The 18,420-nt window shown below is 33.7% G+C and overlaps 1 protein-coding gene across 5 annotated transcripts in view; it reads left to right on the forward strand.

The window, feature by feature from the left end:
* The window catches only part of ARID4A (AT-rich interaction domain 4A), a 63,422-nt gene that overhangs the window by 4,648 nt on the left and 40,354 nt on the right, over positions 1 to 18,420 (forward strand). For 3 of the 5 annotated variants that reach the window (XM_013056634.2, XM_013056640.2, XM_013056637.2), the window contains exons 4-11: positions 812 to 877; positions 1,855 to 1,945; positions 9,126 to 9,205; positions 9,295 to 9,389; positions 11,270 to 11,444; positions 15,944 to 16,023; positions 16,895 to 16,971; positions 17,382 to 17,548. In XM_013056634.2, coding sequence (XP_012912088.1) covers positions 812 to 877; positions 1,855 to 1,945; positions 9,126 to 9,205; positions 9,295 to 9,389; positions 11,270 to 11,444; positions 15,944 to 16,023; positions 16,895 to 16,971; positions 17,382 to 17,548 — 831 coding nt within the window. The remainder of the gene's footprint in view (positions 1 to 811; positions 878 to 1,854; positions 1,946 to 9,125; positions 9,206 to 9,294; positions 9,390 to 11,269; positions 11,445 to 15,943; positions 16,024 to 16,894; positions 16,972 to 17,381; positions 17,549 to 18,420) is intronic. The other 2 variants (XM_004738858.3, XM_004738861.3) reach the window with 1 other exon arrangement.

Genomic DNA, 18,420 nt, shown 5'->3' on the forward strand with positions numbered 1-18,420 from the left:
ATTAAGAGAGATCTTTTTAAATTTTGATCTGATGAAATTTTTCTTCAGGAATTGTTACAATAGCATTTGACGTTTATTCGTTTCCATTGGCGTTTTTTATTGTGTCAGCTATATGGGATTTGATTACTAAATATTTACTTGGATTTCGTTGAGAATTTAAACTTTCTGTTAATATTGTGGCTCTTGATATATTTATGTAAAATCGGTACAGTGATTGGGGAGGACGTGTTATACATTATAGGGAATATCAGTTTTCATATTTTGAGTACTTGCTCTGTGTGCATGATTATTACACTGTATATTTGGGAGGATTTATAGTAAAAAAGTTCTTATTTGTCACTGAACTACCTATCATGATTATTTAAGTTTACTTTATAAATGACCAATGGTGTTCTGGTTTTAATTTACCTTGAATTTGGGCAATAAAAGTTTGATACTGTTTTTTATATACTTTGTGACAGAACCTTTTATAACTGCATAAAATAGAAGGCAGTTTTAAACTTTTACAATAATCACTACAAATTATAAATCTTACATAGTTCATTAATTCAGCAAACATTTATGAAGTGCCTGTAATATGCACTGACATTTGTTAACTGCTGAAGATATAATGGTGAAGGAGGATTCTAGCCCTCAAGGAACTCACAGTTAATGAGGGAGACAATAAACACAAATATAAGACAATGTAATAAGTAAGTAAAACAGGAGTAAGCCCAGGATGGTAAGAACATGTAAATTAAAGACTTCAGACTTCATAAACATGTTGTTTTAAAAGTAATATGCAAATTATTGTGCAAAAAATGTTTTCCAGGTACTCTTGAAACAGGATAATACTACACAGTTGGTGCAAGATGACCAAGTAAAGGGTCCTTTAAGAGTACGTATGTTCTGCAGTTTAAAGTTTGTAATGATAAGTAACAAATACATATGGTCAGTTACTGAATTTTACTTTCATAAATAGTTTTAAAATTTATAAGAATGTTAATCAGAAAATAAAAATACAAATAAAGTGTTAATAGAGTTAGTATAAATTATATTACACTGGCTGTATCCTTATTTTAGAAAGATAAGTCATCTTACCAGAGGTAACTTAGTATATATAGACATGAGTTTTCAGCCACCTTTTGGTTTGGTCTCTTGGATTATCTTAGCATTGTTGTCAGAGATATTTAGCCTGCTAAGTAATATACTAGTATCATAAATTGGAATCTTTTGTTGTTCTAATGTTTCAAGTAAAGTATATTTACTTCATAATTCAATTTAGTGGATACCTATATTGTGTTTTCCATCCATTTCTGGCCATTTGTTGATGTAATAAATCTTTGTTATGTCAGAGTACCACTTCGGTTAATATCTCATATATCTGATATATCTGATATGGAAGCTGAAAGAAGGTCAACTGGTCCATCCCTCTCTCCAGGTGAACCTTTATCTAAAAGGTCCCTTAAAGACGAATGCTGAATCCAATATTCAGTATTTCTGTGAAAGAAAATTGAAGCTACTTTTTGTTATCGTATGGTTTTCTGGTTCTTGCATTCCACAGTTTCCTTGAAGGCAATGTGATGTGGTGTAAAAGCTATGAAGTAAGACTTAAGAGACTGGGTTCTTGTCTTCTCATCTGAGCCATAGTATTCAATGTGTAAAATAAGGGTGATAATAACCTTACGTGTGTCAAAGCATTTTGAGGTTCAAATTGCATGATAAATACATGAGCACTATAAATGATAAAGATCTAAGTCAGTGTGAACTAGAATTATCATAGGTATATTTTTCTTTTTAACCCAGGTCATATAGTTGGTGGGAATGATTTGGTTTATTTAAATTTGGTAATAAAATTTTGATACTGGGTTTTAGGTTGGAGCTATTGTTGAAACAAGGACATCTGATGGATCCTTTCAGGAAGCTATTATCAGCAAGTTGACAGATGCTAGTTGGTACACTGTGGGTAAGTAGTTAATTTAATACATAGAATTTAATTTGGGATTGCATATACCTATATTTTGTAAATACACTAAATTATGTTGATAGAGAAATATGTATTCTTTACTGTCAGTTTACTTGATATAGTTGTTAAAATTTTAATGACACCTGCTGGCAACAAAAATAATTACCTCTTTGGTCACTTGGTACTATTTCATCCAAGAATGTACTTCTTTTTTAGGCTACCTAGATTATTTCTTTTTAAGAAAGTTAAGTTATATGGTTATTTTCTTCTATTAGAAGGTTGATACAAGTTAGTATTATAACTAATCAGACTTTTTTACTTTTCCTGTAATTACAGTCAAGATTGTACAGTTGCAATCTTTTATTGTATTGCTGCCTGTTTTACATAAGGGTAATACAGATGTTACCACAGAATTTAAAGCCTAAAAACAATTCTAATCAGAGTAGATTCAAGTCTAGCTGATCATAGCTTAATTTTTGATTTTTTGATCCAGTCAAGTCTCCATACACCTTTCAGGAAAGATACATGTGCTACTAATGAGAATGCATACTTAACATTCCATGCATAAGCTTATACTGGGTATAAAAAACTTTATTGCTGTGAGTAGCAACAAGTGTCTTACTACATGTAAACTAAAACCTAAATGTAGTAGTTATATAGTTGCTGTCATTATGTTGATAAAAATAACAATGATTAACATTTCCAAATCTCTTCTCAGTACATTGAAACTACACACTCCCGTGGATAATAATCCAGTCCTTTGTTTTACACTCAACATCTATACCATTGTTTGGTTTTTACATTTATGTCCTGGTATAAGTGATGTAATTATGGTGTGGTTTCCTTAAAGAAGGAAAATAAATGATCCTATAGGTTTACTTTTAGTTTACTTGAATTTTTGCTTTGGGTAAAAATCATTCATCTTCCTGTGATGCTCAGAGCTGTGAAGTACATGCTTTGGTTAAAAATTGTTCTTCCTAGGACTTAACTCTGCAGTTTTTATGAGCAGTAACAATTTGTTCTATGTAACTACTATTTTCTAACCATTTTTGTTCTTCTTGAACCTCCTAGAAATTGATGTTGGTTCAAAACAGTGCTGGTGTTCTGAACTACTTATTTTTAGGTATCTTAGTTGTGGCTATTGATAGTTGTTAGAGATCTAAAACTAAGTTTAATCCTAACACTTAGAGATCAAGTAAATACAATTTTACTATATTAAACCAGTGGTAAAAATTACAGGCATTCATATATGCAAAATTATGCAAGATTATATGATGCATATTCAAATACTAATATTGCATCCTATTTGGTGCTTAATATCGAGGCTTCATTGACAGTACTTGTGAAGTTTTACTGATATAATGCTTATGCTTCTGCAGAAGCGATACTTTTCAGGTTTTCACATTTTGGGCTTCTGCTCTCCAGAATAACAGATCTTTATCCTCTTATGAATGGCATTTTAGCATTTCTAAAAGCTAGTTGCTAGTGAGCATTCTCTGTGGTGATTTTCTATGATGGGTAATTACAGAAGAAATTGTATAATTCTTGTTCTGAAAGAGTGTAGAATCTTAATTGCATGTAATTCGTGTATCAAGCATTAGTGTACATAAGAATCACTTGGTGCTTGTTTTAAAAAATGAGGATTTGAGAACTTCAAATCTCTTCAGTTTACTAGGTCCTGGGATGGCAACCCAAGAATCTTTCTTTTTCTAATTACATTGGGTGAACTTAATGCAGGTAGTACGCATTTAGTAAAATAGTCAGTACTTGGAAAAACAGAGACTTATTCAGGAGAAAAATTCAAAATATTTAAGTGTTTTTGCATCTGCATAATGACAGCAAGTGACCTAAAAAATTAAAGATGTTAAAAAGCATGGTTCACTTAAGTATGTTTAATAAAGCATTTTGCCCTAAAGAATATTTAGGTCCTGAAGGATGTAGCCCATATAAAGAATGATGAGTGCATAATGAGCCTAAAAGATGGCAAAATAAAATGTGTCCTCTCTCACAGATCATGAATGTTCTATATTTTTCTTTATTTGAGTGACTACTATCTTTAATTCCTTTTTTCTGAAAATTTTCTTGTTTTCTACTTTCTAGTAAAGTATTAACTAAGAATCAGAAAGTTACACAAAGTATTAATGATTTCCATATCATTTTTTAATTTTAAGTGATCTCAAAATTTGACTATTAGAAACAAAAGAAAAGAGGATACCATGCTGCTGGTTTGGATCAAATAAGAGTTGTGATCATTGGTGATCAAAAATTATCTGAGGAGTGTGATAATATCTTACATACTTGGGTTTTTTTTTCTGTTATAGTTGAATAGCCAATTTTTAATTGGCTAATATAACCTAATTTTTAAAAAAATCTTACAACACCTTGCCTTCTAATATTGAATAATAAATAGCTCCAGTTTATGGATTTTTTTTTTGTTTCTTTGAGCCTCAGAAATAGTCCCTCTTCCTATCATAAAACAGTGTTTCCTACCATTTGGCAGTTCTTATCTTTGCCTGAAAGATATGTGTAATGTATGGAAATGTGTAACCTGTCTAGTCATTCAAAAGGTATCAAAATTAGGATTGGAATTTGTATCTTCACTTGAATGTTGCCATTAACTCCTAGTAAATACAGTTGTCAATAGGACATTCTAAAACTATTCTTCTTTCGCCTTTTTGGAATATAAAAATAACACAGTGTACTTGAAAAATAGGAAAATGTAAAGGACAGAATTGTTATTTTAGTAATTTACATATAAAATGCATATAGACACATATGTAATGTATCAAATTTTACACTAAAATCTATTTGATAATGGGGCACCTCAGTGGGTCATTCGGTTAAGTATCTAACTCTTGGTTTCAGCTCGGGTCAGAATCTTCGGGGTCCTGAGATTGAGTTCCGTGTTGGTCTCTGCACTCAGCATGAAGTCTGCTTGAGATTCTCTCTCTACTTCCCCCTTCATGCTATTGCATGCGCTCTGTCTCTCTCTCTAAAATTGAAAAAATAAAAATCTATTTGATTATTTATATATTTTTGCGACAAATGCTTTTTAAGACTCAGGATTTTTTCATGTCTTGTGATTACTGTTTTGCATGTCAGTTGGATCAGATCTCATGGAAATTTTAGTTAATGGAGTAGAGGAGGTTTAGATTAAACTGGTGAATGGACTGATTTTTGTAGCTTGTGCTGCTGGCTTATAAGGCTTTTTAATTTAGTTAGAACCTCTTATGACAAGTTTTTTTTATTACCAACATCGATCATGAATGTTTTCAAAAACCGGTGTTTATTCCACTGACTAGAAAATCACTAAGAAAAGAAGTACTAAGCCAAAAGAAGCCTATGCATTCCTGTGATACGCTTTAATCTATTGTTTAAATGGCCTTCCATAAGAATTAGCATTCCCGTGATACTTTGTCAATTTCATTATACATTTGAGTGCTAATTTCTTAAGTTTCTTGATTTCTGAAGTTTTTGACCTTGGCTGCAGAGGGACTTCTGTATCACAGATGATTTTATGTAACAGAACTATTGGTTATACCTAAGGTATGTAATTTTAAAGTTTTTATTCCATTATGTGAAATAATTTTCTTAATATGTAAATGTAGATATAAAAATATTTTACTAATTGTAACTACTATACACAGATATATTAATATTTTTGTGAAGTCAGAATTCTTGACTTATTTTCCTGTGTTCATTTTATGCCTCTGCTTCATGCCTATTTTGATCTGCCTTAACAAAACTGTAGCTTTCAGATTCTCAGTTTCTTTATAAAAGGAAGGTAGTGATTCCTACCTTGCAGAGGCTGTTGTGAGGATTAGTACATGATAGAAACTTATTAAGTGATAACTAATTATATCTTTGGAAAGAAAAAGTTAATTTACTGTTGTTATCTTACTATCCTCCAGCATCTAACAGTGCTGTGATCACAGGTAGAGCTTTTGTATTTAGTAAATAGATCCCTGTTGCTTTTGTTTCTTTTAACAGTTTAGAGTTAGGGTTTGTGTATTTGTTTGCATAGGCATTGTTTTGTCTAGTATGAGCGACATTATTGAGAGAGACTTAGCTTTGTCTTTTTTCTAAAATTATGTTTCAGTATTTATAGTAACATAGTAATAGAGGTATCACTTTTTTTAAAATTATATATTTATTTGAGAGAGAGCACATGAGTGTTTGGAAGGGGCTGAGGGAGAGGGAGATGCAGACTTCCCACTGAGCAGGGAGCGCAACCTTGGACAGTCCTAGGTCTCCGAGATCATGACCTGAGCTGAAGGCAGACACCTAACTGATTGAGCCACCCAGGCGCCCCCAGAGATACTGTGTTTATACTCTTTAGCACTCAGTAGTCCATTCAGATGCCAGTTTTGACTAGTATAAAACATTTTCATAGAATTACTAAATCTTTGTATTCTGAATTTTTTCTCTTAGCATACTGTAGTATACATCTTGAACTAAAAAGAGCTGTATTTACTATCTACACCAGTTAATTATTTTGCTTTTGCCAGAGTCATTCCTCAGTGCCTGCAAATTTGGTGTTCTTTAGATGATACTTCTAACACGAAAGTTCTAGAGGAAGTTTTTTATAGATGGAACTTCCTCATGATTTTGATAATCAGGGATGTCATGACTAATAGTTTCACTATGATGTTGACTTTTCCATCTTTCAGGAAATCTTGAATGGTTATAGAGCTTTTCAGACTTGTATATAGTACTTAAATACATGCCTTTGTATGTTTAAGGAGTTAAAAATAAATTTAAACTGTTTCTCTTTGTTCTATCAAAGTTATAAGTATTCCTGTGTAAAACTGTGAAATTGTTATTGGTACTACAATTCCCTTTAGGGAAGTTCTTTTTGTTCTTACATTATTTCTACCCATTAAAGTATGTTGAAGTGAAATGCATTTTTTCCTTCAAAAATCTGATCTATTTTGAAGTGATTTTTTTTTAAAAAAGCAAGAGCTAAAGATACTGGATTTTTTCATCAGAGGGCATCTGGGTGGCTCAGTCAGTTAAGCATCTGCCTTTGGCTCAGGCTGTGATCCCAGAACCTTGGGATCAAGCCCCATGTTGGGCTCCCTGCTCAGTGAGCTTGCTTCTCCCTCTCCCTCTGTTCCTGCTCTCTCTTTCTCTCAAATAAATAAAATGTTCAAAAAATTTTGGAAGTTTTTAATCAGAACATTTGATTTGCAGCTGCCATTGATTAACAATGAAATAATGAAAAACATTGCATAATTTTAATATTATTCATTGGTCTTATAGTCTCATTTTCCTTACTCATACCTCCACTTAAAGGTGTGTGCATCTGAGTGCGAATGTGTGTGTCTCTTGTTACCATCTTTCATATTGTAGGCATTAAGGAAAATTGGAACTTTTAAGGTTTTATTCTTTAATATATTTAGGGATATTAATACATGAATTATTTTAAATTTGGTACAATAATTTCATGATCTTGGATTTTTAAAGGAAAGTGGTTTATTTATTAGACTTGACACCATATGAATCATAGTTTTGTTACAAATGTTTAGAGCACTGTTAATCAAGTGTAGATTAGTAATGTAATTGTTAGAGGATGTTGTGTTTTATCCTGTCATTGTGTCTGCAGGTGGTCATTAATTTCTGCATCGTTGACAGTGTATAACACAGCTCCTTTTGTGGAATCATTATGGTTCTTTGAATATGTGCTTCAGGAACTTTTCATTTTCTCTGCATTGTCTCCTGCATGTAAGAGAATTTAAACTAGATGTCTTTAGTCTAAGAGAAGAACTGACTGAGGTAGATAAATATTGAAGAAGTTCAGTACTCTTACATAAGTTCTTAGCATGAAACAAATAAGTTTATGATTAAATATTATTAAAGTAATGTAGAATTTCCCTTTATTAATACTATCTTACTCTGTTAGAATGGAAAAACCTCTAGAATTGTATTGGAATTAAATCTTAACGTAATTATTTTTGTCTCTATATGCCTTCCTATTATATGTTATTTTCATAAGATATACACATATTAATTGATGTTTGTATTATAAGTATCTGAGGTAGGGATCTCATCTTTTTTATATTTTATTTCTTCATAATGCTGGGTAATCAGGTGTCTTCTGAGAGCATTTTTTAAAAATAAATTTTGTATATGTTAGATGTTAAAGTAAGAGTGCGTTTCTGAAATATTAAACCTATAAAAATAATAAAGCTACTTATATGGAGAATTAAAGTGATAAAATGTTAAATTCCTTACACCATCCCCCGAAATTATTTTTTTTTTAGGATTTTATTTATTTATTTGACAGAGATCACGAGTAGGCAGAGAGGCAGGCAGAGAGAGAGAAAGAAGCAGGCTCCCTGCTGAGCGGAGAGCCCAATGTGGGGCTTGATTCCAGGACCCTGAGATCATGACCCGAGCCGAAGGCAGAGGCTTAACCCACTGAGCCACCCAGGCGCCCCTCTAAACTTTTTTTTTTAAGATTTTATTTATTTACTTGAAAGAGAGTGAGTGAGTGAGCAAACAGCAGAGGGAGAGGGAGAAGCAAACCCCCCACTGAGCAGGGAGCCTGATATGGGGCTCTATCCCAGGACCCTAGTATCATGACCCTACCTAAAGGTAGACACTTAATTGACTGAGCCACCCAGGTGCCCTATTTCTAAACTTCTTACATCCTCTTCTAGCAAAAGAAAAAAGTTGAATCTTAGGACTTTAGAATTTGGCAGCCAGTACTTCTACTATAGTAAGTTTTCATGGAAATAAATAGAAGAGTCCAGTAATCCAAGAAACACTACCAGAAGGCAAACATTTTCTGGAAGTAAGAGATAATTCATTGATAACTGTTGGGAACAAACCCATAATGCTTTTTTTTAAACCAGGTTTTTGCTCATTTTCTAGGATTAAAAATAATAATTCTTGATTTGACTAGGTTGCTAATGGTTTAAAGAAGGTGGTTCTGTAGTGATAGACATTGAACAAATGAATGGAGACACCTAAGCAGTTGGGGGCAGACATTTAACCTGCATCTGTTTGGCAGCTACAGAATGAAAAATATAGTATACACATTTTAAAAGGTTTTGAAAAATAACAAATAATGATTCTTACAAATGTTAAGCTGAGATAAATAGCAACAATAGCTTTCTCTGCAATGAAATGTTTACTTAGTGTGCATAAATTCTCTGGTATCTCTTGCTTATTTTAGTGTTTGATGATGGTGATGAAAGAACACTGAGACGCACTTCACTTTGTCTAAAAGGAGAGAGACATTTTGCTGAGAGTGAGGTAGGGTGCCGTTGGTAGGCTTTTTGGGTTGAGTAACTTCGGACATCAAGGCAAAATTTGATTTAATTTGTCTGTTGTTTCTTACCTAGACACTTGACCAGCTTCCCTTAACAAATCCAGAGCATTTTGGAACTCCAGTAATTGCGAAGAAGACAAACAGAGGAAGGAGGTCTTCCCTTCCTGTGTGAGTGTTTTCATATACAGTAATGTTACAGTTTTTACAACATTAAACAAATGATTTTTCTAGGATAGCTAAAATTGTTCAGGTAACTTTTCCATCGTATCTTATATCCTTTTATTAGTCATTTTACCTTAAGAAGATCTTATTCTTAATTATTCCCATTGCTCTGTCCAAGAATTATCACAATGCCTTTTTCAAAAAGGCTATTTTGTCTTGAGTTACTTTGCCACATTCCTTAATTGATATGCCTTTTTCTATGTTAAGTGAGTATATATATTTTTCAAACTTTTCATCACAAAAACACTTCAGACTTAAAAATTATACATAAACTTTCGGGGCTTCTAGGTGTCTCAGTCAGTTGAGCATCTGACTCTTGGTTTCAGCTCAGGTCAAGATCTCAGGGTTGTGAGATTGATCCTCATGTTGAACTCTGCACTCAGCAGGCAGTCTGCTTGGAATTCTCTTCCTGTCCTCCTTCCCCTACCCCCACTGTGCACATTCTTTCTCTCTTTCACTGTCTAAAAATAAATCTTTAAAAAAAATTACACAATAAACTTTCATATACTTATCATCTAGATTCATTAACTTAAAATTTTTTGGAAAATTTGACTTATCATTCACTCTGTAGGTATATATGATTATTTTTTATTTAATGATAATTTTAATTGGTCAAACCACCTTGAGAGGGTATTGCAAGCATCAGACCTACCTTTAAAAACTTTAAGAATAAGGAAATTCTCTTACATAGTCAATGTATGGTTATCAAATTCAGAAAATTTAACATTAATAGGATAGTATTATCTAATAATAGTATGTAATCCATATTTCAGATTTGCCAGTTGGCCCAATAGTAACCTTTAGAAGCATCCCTTGAATCCAGGATCCAATCCAAGGCCGTGCATTACATTTATTTTATGTGGTTCTTTTTTTTTTCTTTTCTTTTAAGATTTTATTCATTTGAAAGAGAGAGAGCAGAGCCAAAGTGAGAGAGTGAGTGAGCATGAGTAGGGGTGAGGGGCAGAGGAAGAAGCAGACTCCTTGCCGAGCAGGGAGCCCAACATAACATCTCAGGACCCTGAGATGATGACTTGAGTCACAGGCAGATGCTTAACCAGTTGAGTCACCCAGACATCCCTAGTTTATATGGCTCTTAAATCTCCTTTTATCTGGAGAAGTTCTTTGGCTTTTTTTTTGTTGTTGTTGTCTTTTCATTACCTTGACATTTTTGAAGAGTATAGGCCAGTTTTGTAGATTGCTCACTATGAGTTTGTCTGCTTATTTTATTTTCTAGGTAAGTGAACTTAAACCCTCACATGTTTCTTAATGTGATCTTTTCATAACCTGTTAGGAAATTAGAGTTACATTATCTGGCACCTGGCATACATGAACAGTAGAAGGACAGTCTTTAAAAAAAAAAAAAATGTGGGGCGCCTGGGTGGCTCAGTGGATTAAGTCTCTGCCTTCGGCTCAGGTCATGGTCTCAGGATCCTGGGATTGATCCCCACATAGGGCTCTCTGCTCAGCAGGAGCCTGTTTCCCCTTCTCTCTCTCTGCCTGCTTCTCTGCCTACTTGTGATTTCTGTCTGTCAAATAAATAAATAAAATCTTAAAAAAAAAAATGTACTGGCACAATAAGTAGGTTGTGGTGACATATTTAGACTTTTCTGTCCCAGCTGGTGGTGGGCATAAGAACAAAGTTCAAATCCTGATTTATCTAGTAACGTGGACACAAGAGTTACCATGGATAGCTCAGGACTAGTTTGGGACCAGGGAGGTATCTTATCTCTTCAATTTCAATAAGAATGAAGAAACTACTACTCTGGAGTAATCTACATTAGAAATTGAGTTGTACATGTTAAACTCACACCACTCTGTCTCAGCAGTGGCTTATGTGAAGATCCTGATAAAGTTATTCTGACTTTTAGTAATGAAGATGAAAAAGAAGAAGAAAGTAGTGAGGAAGAAGATGAAGATAAGCGACGTCTCAATGATGAATTATTAGGAAAAGTTGTAAGTGTGGCATCTACATCTGAGAAGACTGATTGGTATCCTGCCTTGGTAAGTCATATTTCTTTGCAGAATTAATTAACCATTTAAAATATTTGTTAAAGGGGGTGCCTGGCCGGCTCATTCGGTAAAAATGTGTACATCTTGATCTCAGGGTTGTGAGTTCAAGCCCCACATTGGTGTGGAGCCTAGTTAAAATTTAAATAAATAAACAAGCAAATGTTTAACATGGATTTTTAAAAAATATTGAAAATATTTTGAAAGTATTACATAAATTTAATTTAGACTTCATTGCTGAGTTGAGCAGTCCTACTTAGGTCCCACATACTTCACTGTCTTCTCTTGTTATTTCTTTCTTTAATTTTCTATAAAGTTGTTTACTGGGATTTTTCAGCTCTCCCTTCAAAATATGTCCAGTGGTCTCTTCTTATTCCCATTATCATTTTTTACTCACTTTATGGTAATTACCCGTAAGTTCCCTTAACTTGATTCCTGACCTTTTTGCTAAATTCATATTTTTCTAGAATCAATTTTTATAGAGAAATAGTTTTCATATACTAATTTAATCATGATAGTCCCATTCTCCAAAAAAACCACCACAAAACATTCAGTGACTGCCTTATGGATCAATTCTGCATTCTTTCTTTATTTCTTTATTTTTTAAGATTTTATTTATTTGACAGAGAAAGAAAGAGATCACAAGGAGACTGGGCAGAGTGAGAGAGAGGGAAGCAGGCTCCCTGCTGAGCAGAGAGCCCGATGTGGGGCTCGATCCCAGGACCCTGAGATCATGACCTGAGCCAAAGGCAGAGGCTTAACCCACTGAGCCACTCAGGTGCCCCCAATTCTGCATTCTTTAGATGGATATCTGAGGCCATCCCAGCTCTTAGTTTGTTTCTCATTTTCAGTGTAAGCTCTGTCCTCGGGTCCTATCTTAACTGCTCCATGTCAGACTTAACTCTTCTAAACCTTTACTCTTGCGTTAAATCAAATCAATTAGTATTTACTGAGGATATGCAGTGAGTTCAGCTCTAAATTTCTTAGAAGAGAGAGAAGTATGAATTTTGTAACACACTGTTCTCAAGAATCTAATTATATATATTTAGAGATTACATAGCTATTAAAGATTGTATAGTCCTTTTTCTTTTTTTCCATGAAGCCTAACACAGGACTTGAACTTATGATTCCTAAGATCAAGACCTGAGCTGAGCTTAGGAGTTGGACACTTAACAGACTGAGCCATCCAGGCACCCTTCTGTCATAATTTTTTTTTTTTTTTAATATTTGTTTGCCAGAGAAAGAGAGAGAGAGCGCACACAAGCAGGGGGAGTGGCAGATAGAGGGAGAAGCAGGCTTCCCGCTGAAGAAGGAGCCTGATGTGGGACTTGATCCCAGGACTGTAGGATCACGACCTGAGCTGAAGGCAGACACTTAACCGACTGAGCCACAGAGGCATCCTCTTCTATCATATTTTTTAAAACTTGGTGCAGACAGTAGAGTAGAACAGGGGGTATTGGGGAAAGGAATGGTACACCTAGGTTTTGGAAATGGCAAGTCTGATGGGTTGGTAGGGAAATCTAGTCTTTGCTTCCTCAAGGAAGATATGAGAAGAAAAGATGGGCAAGAGAATTATTTCATGAGCGGAATCAATAATACTTGGTAATACTTGTTCTCATTTTCTCCTTTTCCTACTCCTCTCTTAAGATTCAGCTTGAGTCCAACCTTTTCTGCAGTCTCCCCTAACCACTCTAACATAACTGTGCCCCTTCTCTGAATTTTATTTTTTGAATTTTGATATCACGTATATTTCCAAAAACAGTGTTGGCACAAAGCATGTCCCAAATTAGATCCTTTTAAGTACCTAGGCCATTTTTTAGAGGTTTTTATGTGCATGTAAGTACATTGTTCAGTTGCTATATATAAGAGATTTACTGTACATAAGAAAAGTCTGGAAATCCTTTGAGCCTTTCAGTCACACAGGCAGATAAGTAAATGGGTTTGGATTCAGAATATTTAGGTTGTAATTTGCTACGAGGTTTGTTGTTTTTTTTTTTTTTTTTTTTTTAAATATTTACTTATCTGACAGACAGAGATCACAACTAGGCAGAGAGGCAGGCAGAGAGAGAGAGGGAGAAGCAGTCTCCCTGCTGAGCAGAGAGCCAGATATGGGGCTTGATCCCAGGACCCTGGGATCATGACCTGAGCCGAAAGTAGAGGCTTAACCCACTGAGCCACCCAGGTGCCCCCATGTTTTTTTAATTCCTTTATTTACTCAGCAGACTTACTGCTTGCCAAGTGATGTAGAAAATAAAAGTAATACACCAATCTCATTTTTGATCATTTCATAATTTAATGCAGAGAATAATTCAAGTAACTATATATGCAATAGTATATGTTCAACATTAGGACATCTTATCTTGAGAGATTACATTTATATAAAGGAAACCCAGCACACCTTCATGAAGCTGTTGCTTTTGAACTGAGCCTTGATGGATTTAAAGTTAAACAAAGCTCTTCTAGAGGACTTTCTTAGAGGAAACAAGATAAGTAAAAGCAGAGAAGCAAGGAGTTTGTTCATGGAACTGTTTGCTCTCGGAACCCATTTAGCTAAATATTGGACACAAATAAGGGAATCATAGGAAATAAGACTGGGAAGATAATTTGGATCTAGGCAGAAGAGGGCCATAATTCTGCATAGTATTCTGCAAGAGTAACATCATTTGAGCTGCATATTTTGGAATGTTAATGAGACAGAAGTATGTTGACCAGATTGTTGGAAAGACTAGAAATGGCAGGAATCAATTTGGACGCTAATTTAGTGGTTCACAGGTGAGGTAATTAAGCTCTCTCTGTGCCTACTCATCCTTTAAGACCTGACCTTAAGCCTTTGCTGCCATACCTTTTCCTTTCCTGAGTTGGGTTGAGTCTTCCTAGGTGTTTTCATATTTCCGTACTTACCCTCCATGGTGTTCTTTTTGTGTTTACCTCTCCATTATGCTGTTAGCTCCTTGAGGACAGACACAACTCTGTTATTAGTCTAATAATGACCAGCATCTAGCAGACAAACATTTACTGCCATCTGATGTTAAAACAGCCGATAGGACTGTGAAGAATTTTTAATTATCTGGATATATATGATAGCCATGAGTCCTAATGACTGTTTAAATTTAAAGGTAACTTTTATTTTTTTTGAAGATTTTATTTATTTATTTGACAGGGAGATAGAGAGCACAAGTATGCAGAGCAGCAGGCAGAGGGAGAGGCAGGCTCTTTGCTGACCAAGGAGCCCAACGCAGGGTTTGATCCCAGGAGCCTGGGATCATGACCTGAGCCAAAGGCAGTCACTTAACTGACTGAGCCACCCAGGTGCCCCTAAATATAATTGTAACTTAATTAAAATTAAACAAAATTAAAAATTCAGTCTCTAAGTTGCACTAGCCACATTCAGGTGCTTAGCAGTGCACCAACAGAACATTTCCATCATTGCATAAAGTTTGTGGATAGTGCTAGGTTGTAGCAGAGGAGCTGGTGTTAGGGATTATAATGAGCAGATAAATTTCAGCAGTTTATTAGTAGACTAATTTTTTAAAAAAATTAAGTGCTTTAAAAAGTATATAGTGATTAGCTATTTACTAATGTTAAGACATTTGTTATTTTTTTTTTTTAAGATTTTATTTATTTATTTGATAGAGATCACAAGTAGGCAGAGAGGCAGGCAGAGAGAGAGAGAGGGCAGGCTCCCTGTTGAGCAGAGAGTCCGATGTGGGGCTCGATCCCAGGACCCTGGGATCATGACCTGAGCTGAGGGCAGAGGCTTTAACCCACTGAGCCACCCAGGTGCCCCAGACATTTGTTATTTTTAAAAATTAAGAAATTAGGGGAAAATACTGGGTGGCTCAAAGTCTTGATTTTGGCTCAGGTCATGATCTCAGGGTCCTAAGATTGAGCCCCGAGTTGGGCTTTGTGCTCAGCGTGGAGTTTGCCTGAGATTCTTTCTTTCACTGTCTTACCCCCATGGCCCTCCTCCACCTCACACATACTCTCTTTCTTTCTGTCTCTCTCTAAATAAATAAAATCTTAAAAAAAATCATATTCCACATTTTCATCAAGGATCATATATTTTACTTTTTGGACAATAAATACATAGCTTAGAATAAATCCTAATTTTTTGAAGTGGTGGTCACATTGTAATTTATATTGTATTAACTATTCACTGTATAATGTTATGACTGAATAAATTTAATATCTAGAAAACCAGTGTACTAAATAATAAAAATAAATAAAAAGAAGGTAGCCTTCTTTTTTAAGTAGCTCATTTTAAGTAGCTCATGGTCTTTATAAAATAATAAAAGCAAATAAAATAAAAAAGAAGGCAGCCTTCTTTTTTAAATAGCTCATTTATAATGGAAATTACTGACAATGAAACTATTTCTTACAAAAGGTAATCCATTTGAGAAATGAAGGGGATCCGGAATTATTCTTTTCAAAAACTTATATGTTTTTTTAGCAAGGGAAATTAGGAACCAATCTGTTATTCTTTTTTATTTCAGGTAATATCTCCCAGCTGTAATGATGACATCACAGTGAAAAAAGACCAGTGTTTAGTTCGATCGTTTCTCGATTCTAAATTGTGAGTCACTTAATAGTGTTACATTGGGAGAAAGAAAATGAAAGCACAGTGATAAACTCTTCCACAGTCCAAGCTTTATTTTTAAAAGTCTGATCATTTCATGAACTCAGAAGTCATTACATAATATGGTTTACTTTTTGTAATGTAAGTTACTTTTTCTGAAAAATTTTATATAAAAACTGAACAATATGTGAGAATAATATTTTAAAAGTTTCATTAAGCATGGTATTGGTTTTCTCTTCAATTGTAAAAATTTGGTATTTTTATTATGTATACTATTTCATATGATGAACTATGAAATTTACTTTTCATAGAATTTTCTTAGAATATTACTAATATAATTATTTTGACTTTTTTCCTGATTAAGTCACATTTTTAGAAACTTTAATTTCTAAATTAAGCAGTGTGTGTGTGTCTAGAAAGAGAGAGATGTAATTCTCTAGAAAATTTAACATATCTTACAGTGATAAAAATATTTTGATATTACCTTCTATTAATTTTTTTTTAACTAAACTGAATAGTAAATTTAAGAAATAACAAAAGTCAAAATAGACATTGTGGCTTCTATAAGGAAAATACCATGCTGGTATAAGGTACCCCATACCGTGTGTAGGAAGGTTGCATAGATTAAAGTATTATAAATGTGGGGCTTCAGATTAGTGTATTTTGATTATATGAATCTTAAGAATTAAGATAGTAGTTTTTTGCCCTCCTGCCCTTTATTAAGGATTAGGACATACATGGTCTTTATAAAACATAGGCAAAATAATTTTGATTTTGAGGTTTATATTTTTCTATGTGTTAATATTATTTAAGTGATCATTTTTATTTAATAATGGTTTCCCTTCCCTTTATTCTTCTCTGTAATTAGTTATTCTATAGCAAGAAAAGATATCAAGGAAGTAGATATTCTCAGTCTACCTGAATCTGAGCTCTCTGCTAAACCAGGTAAAATAGGAATGACTCATTCCATTATTTCATGATGTGGCTTTAAATGGCAAATAGTGACTAAACCAAGACTGAATATTCTCTGGTGCCATTTTTGTTGTTTAGAGGTCATATCTACTCTTATTTGATGGCTATTTTTTTAATGGCTAGATAAAATATTTTATTTGTAATTTTTAAGTAAGTTAAATTTTTCATGTTTTACCATTAATTTTTTTAACAGTATCTTCTAGAGTAATAATAAACATTAATATAACATAATGACTCAGATATATTGAAGTCTACTGTATCATTTTACAAGGGACAGCTGAATTTGATCCAAATCTTCTGACTCTGAATGTTATTCTGTTATTCTGTGTTGCTAATTCTATTATTCTATGTGTGCTATGTTGCTAATAACTGTTTATTCTTAGGGCTACAGAAAGCAAGCATCTTCTTAAAAACTAGAATTGTTCCTGATAATTGGAAAATGGATATAAGTGAAATCCTTGAATCATCCAGTAGTGATGATGAAGATGGTCCAGCTGAAGAAAATGATGAAGAGAAGGAAAAGGAGGCCAAAAAGGAAGAAGATGAGGTGGTAGGTGAAATTTTATGTTTGTGACATAAAGTCATTTTAATACTTTAAAGTAACTATTACTGCCTTTATATTTTCCTCATTTAGATGCTCTATATTATTTGTTTCTGCCTTTTTCTAGCTCACATTGATTTGGTGATTTTTTTGGATTCTAACTTAGTGGGTAAATCAGAACCAATTTTTTTAGCATACAAAGAACTTTTCAGGTTAAATAATCAGTACAAACTTTTCAAACACCCATGGAAAAAAGAAATATAACTTTTAGGTATATTAAATGTGTTAACTCATTTGATAATTGTTACCATGTGGAATAACTAGTACTATCCTACTTTAAAGGTGGGGAAAATGAAGGTTACAAAGGTTAAGTTACTTTCCCAAGGTTGCACCGCTTACATGTGGAAAATAAGGATTTGAACCCAGATCTGATCTGTCTGAATTTAGAAACCTTACCTCTTTCAGATATTTTATAGTATCTCAGGAACAGTGGGGATTAAAAACCTACCCAAACTGAAAGAATATTTCATTGACAGTTTGATAAATCTTACAAAAGAGATTGTTTTTATAAGTGCTAATAGATTATTTGGTAATATTATGTCATTTAGGATATATATCTATAAATGTAAGAAATTATTCATGGACTGCCAACATCATAGCATATATGAATATTGTTGTCTATTTATACAGCAATGTTTTGTCAAGTGGGATAAACTGGTAGTATATTTTTGGTTGTTATGAGGTAAAGAGACCTAGGGACAGACAAAGAGAATGAGTTTACCAAAAAGAAGACCTATTTGAGCATGAAAAATAATTTGCTTAGAAAACGTGGAATGCTTGTTTCTGTTTTACATATACAATTATGAATTTATGAAATAAAA

This window comes from Mustela putorius, unplaced genomic scaffold (genome assembly GCF_011764305.1).
Source record: "Mustela putorius furo isolate JIRA1106 unplaced genomic scaffold, ASM1176430v1.1 tig00000129_pilon_pilon_pilon, whole genome shotgun sequence".
Taxonomy (NCBI): domain Eukaryota; kingdom Metazoa; phylum Chordata; class Mammalia; order Carnivora; family Mustelidae; genus Mustela; species Mustela putorius.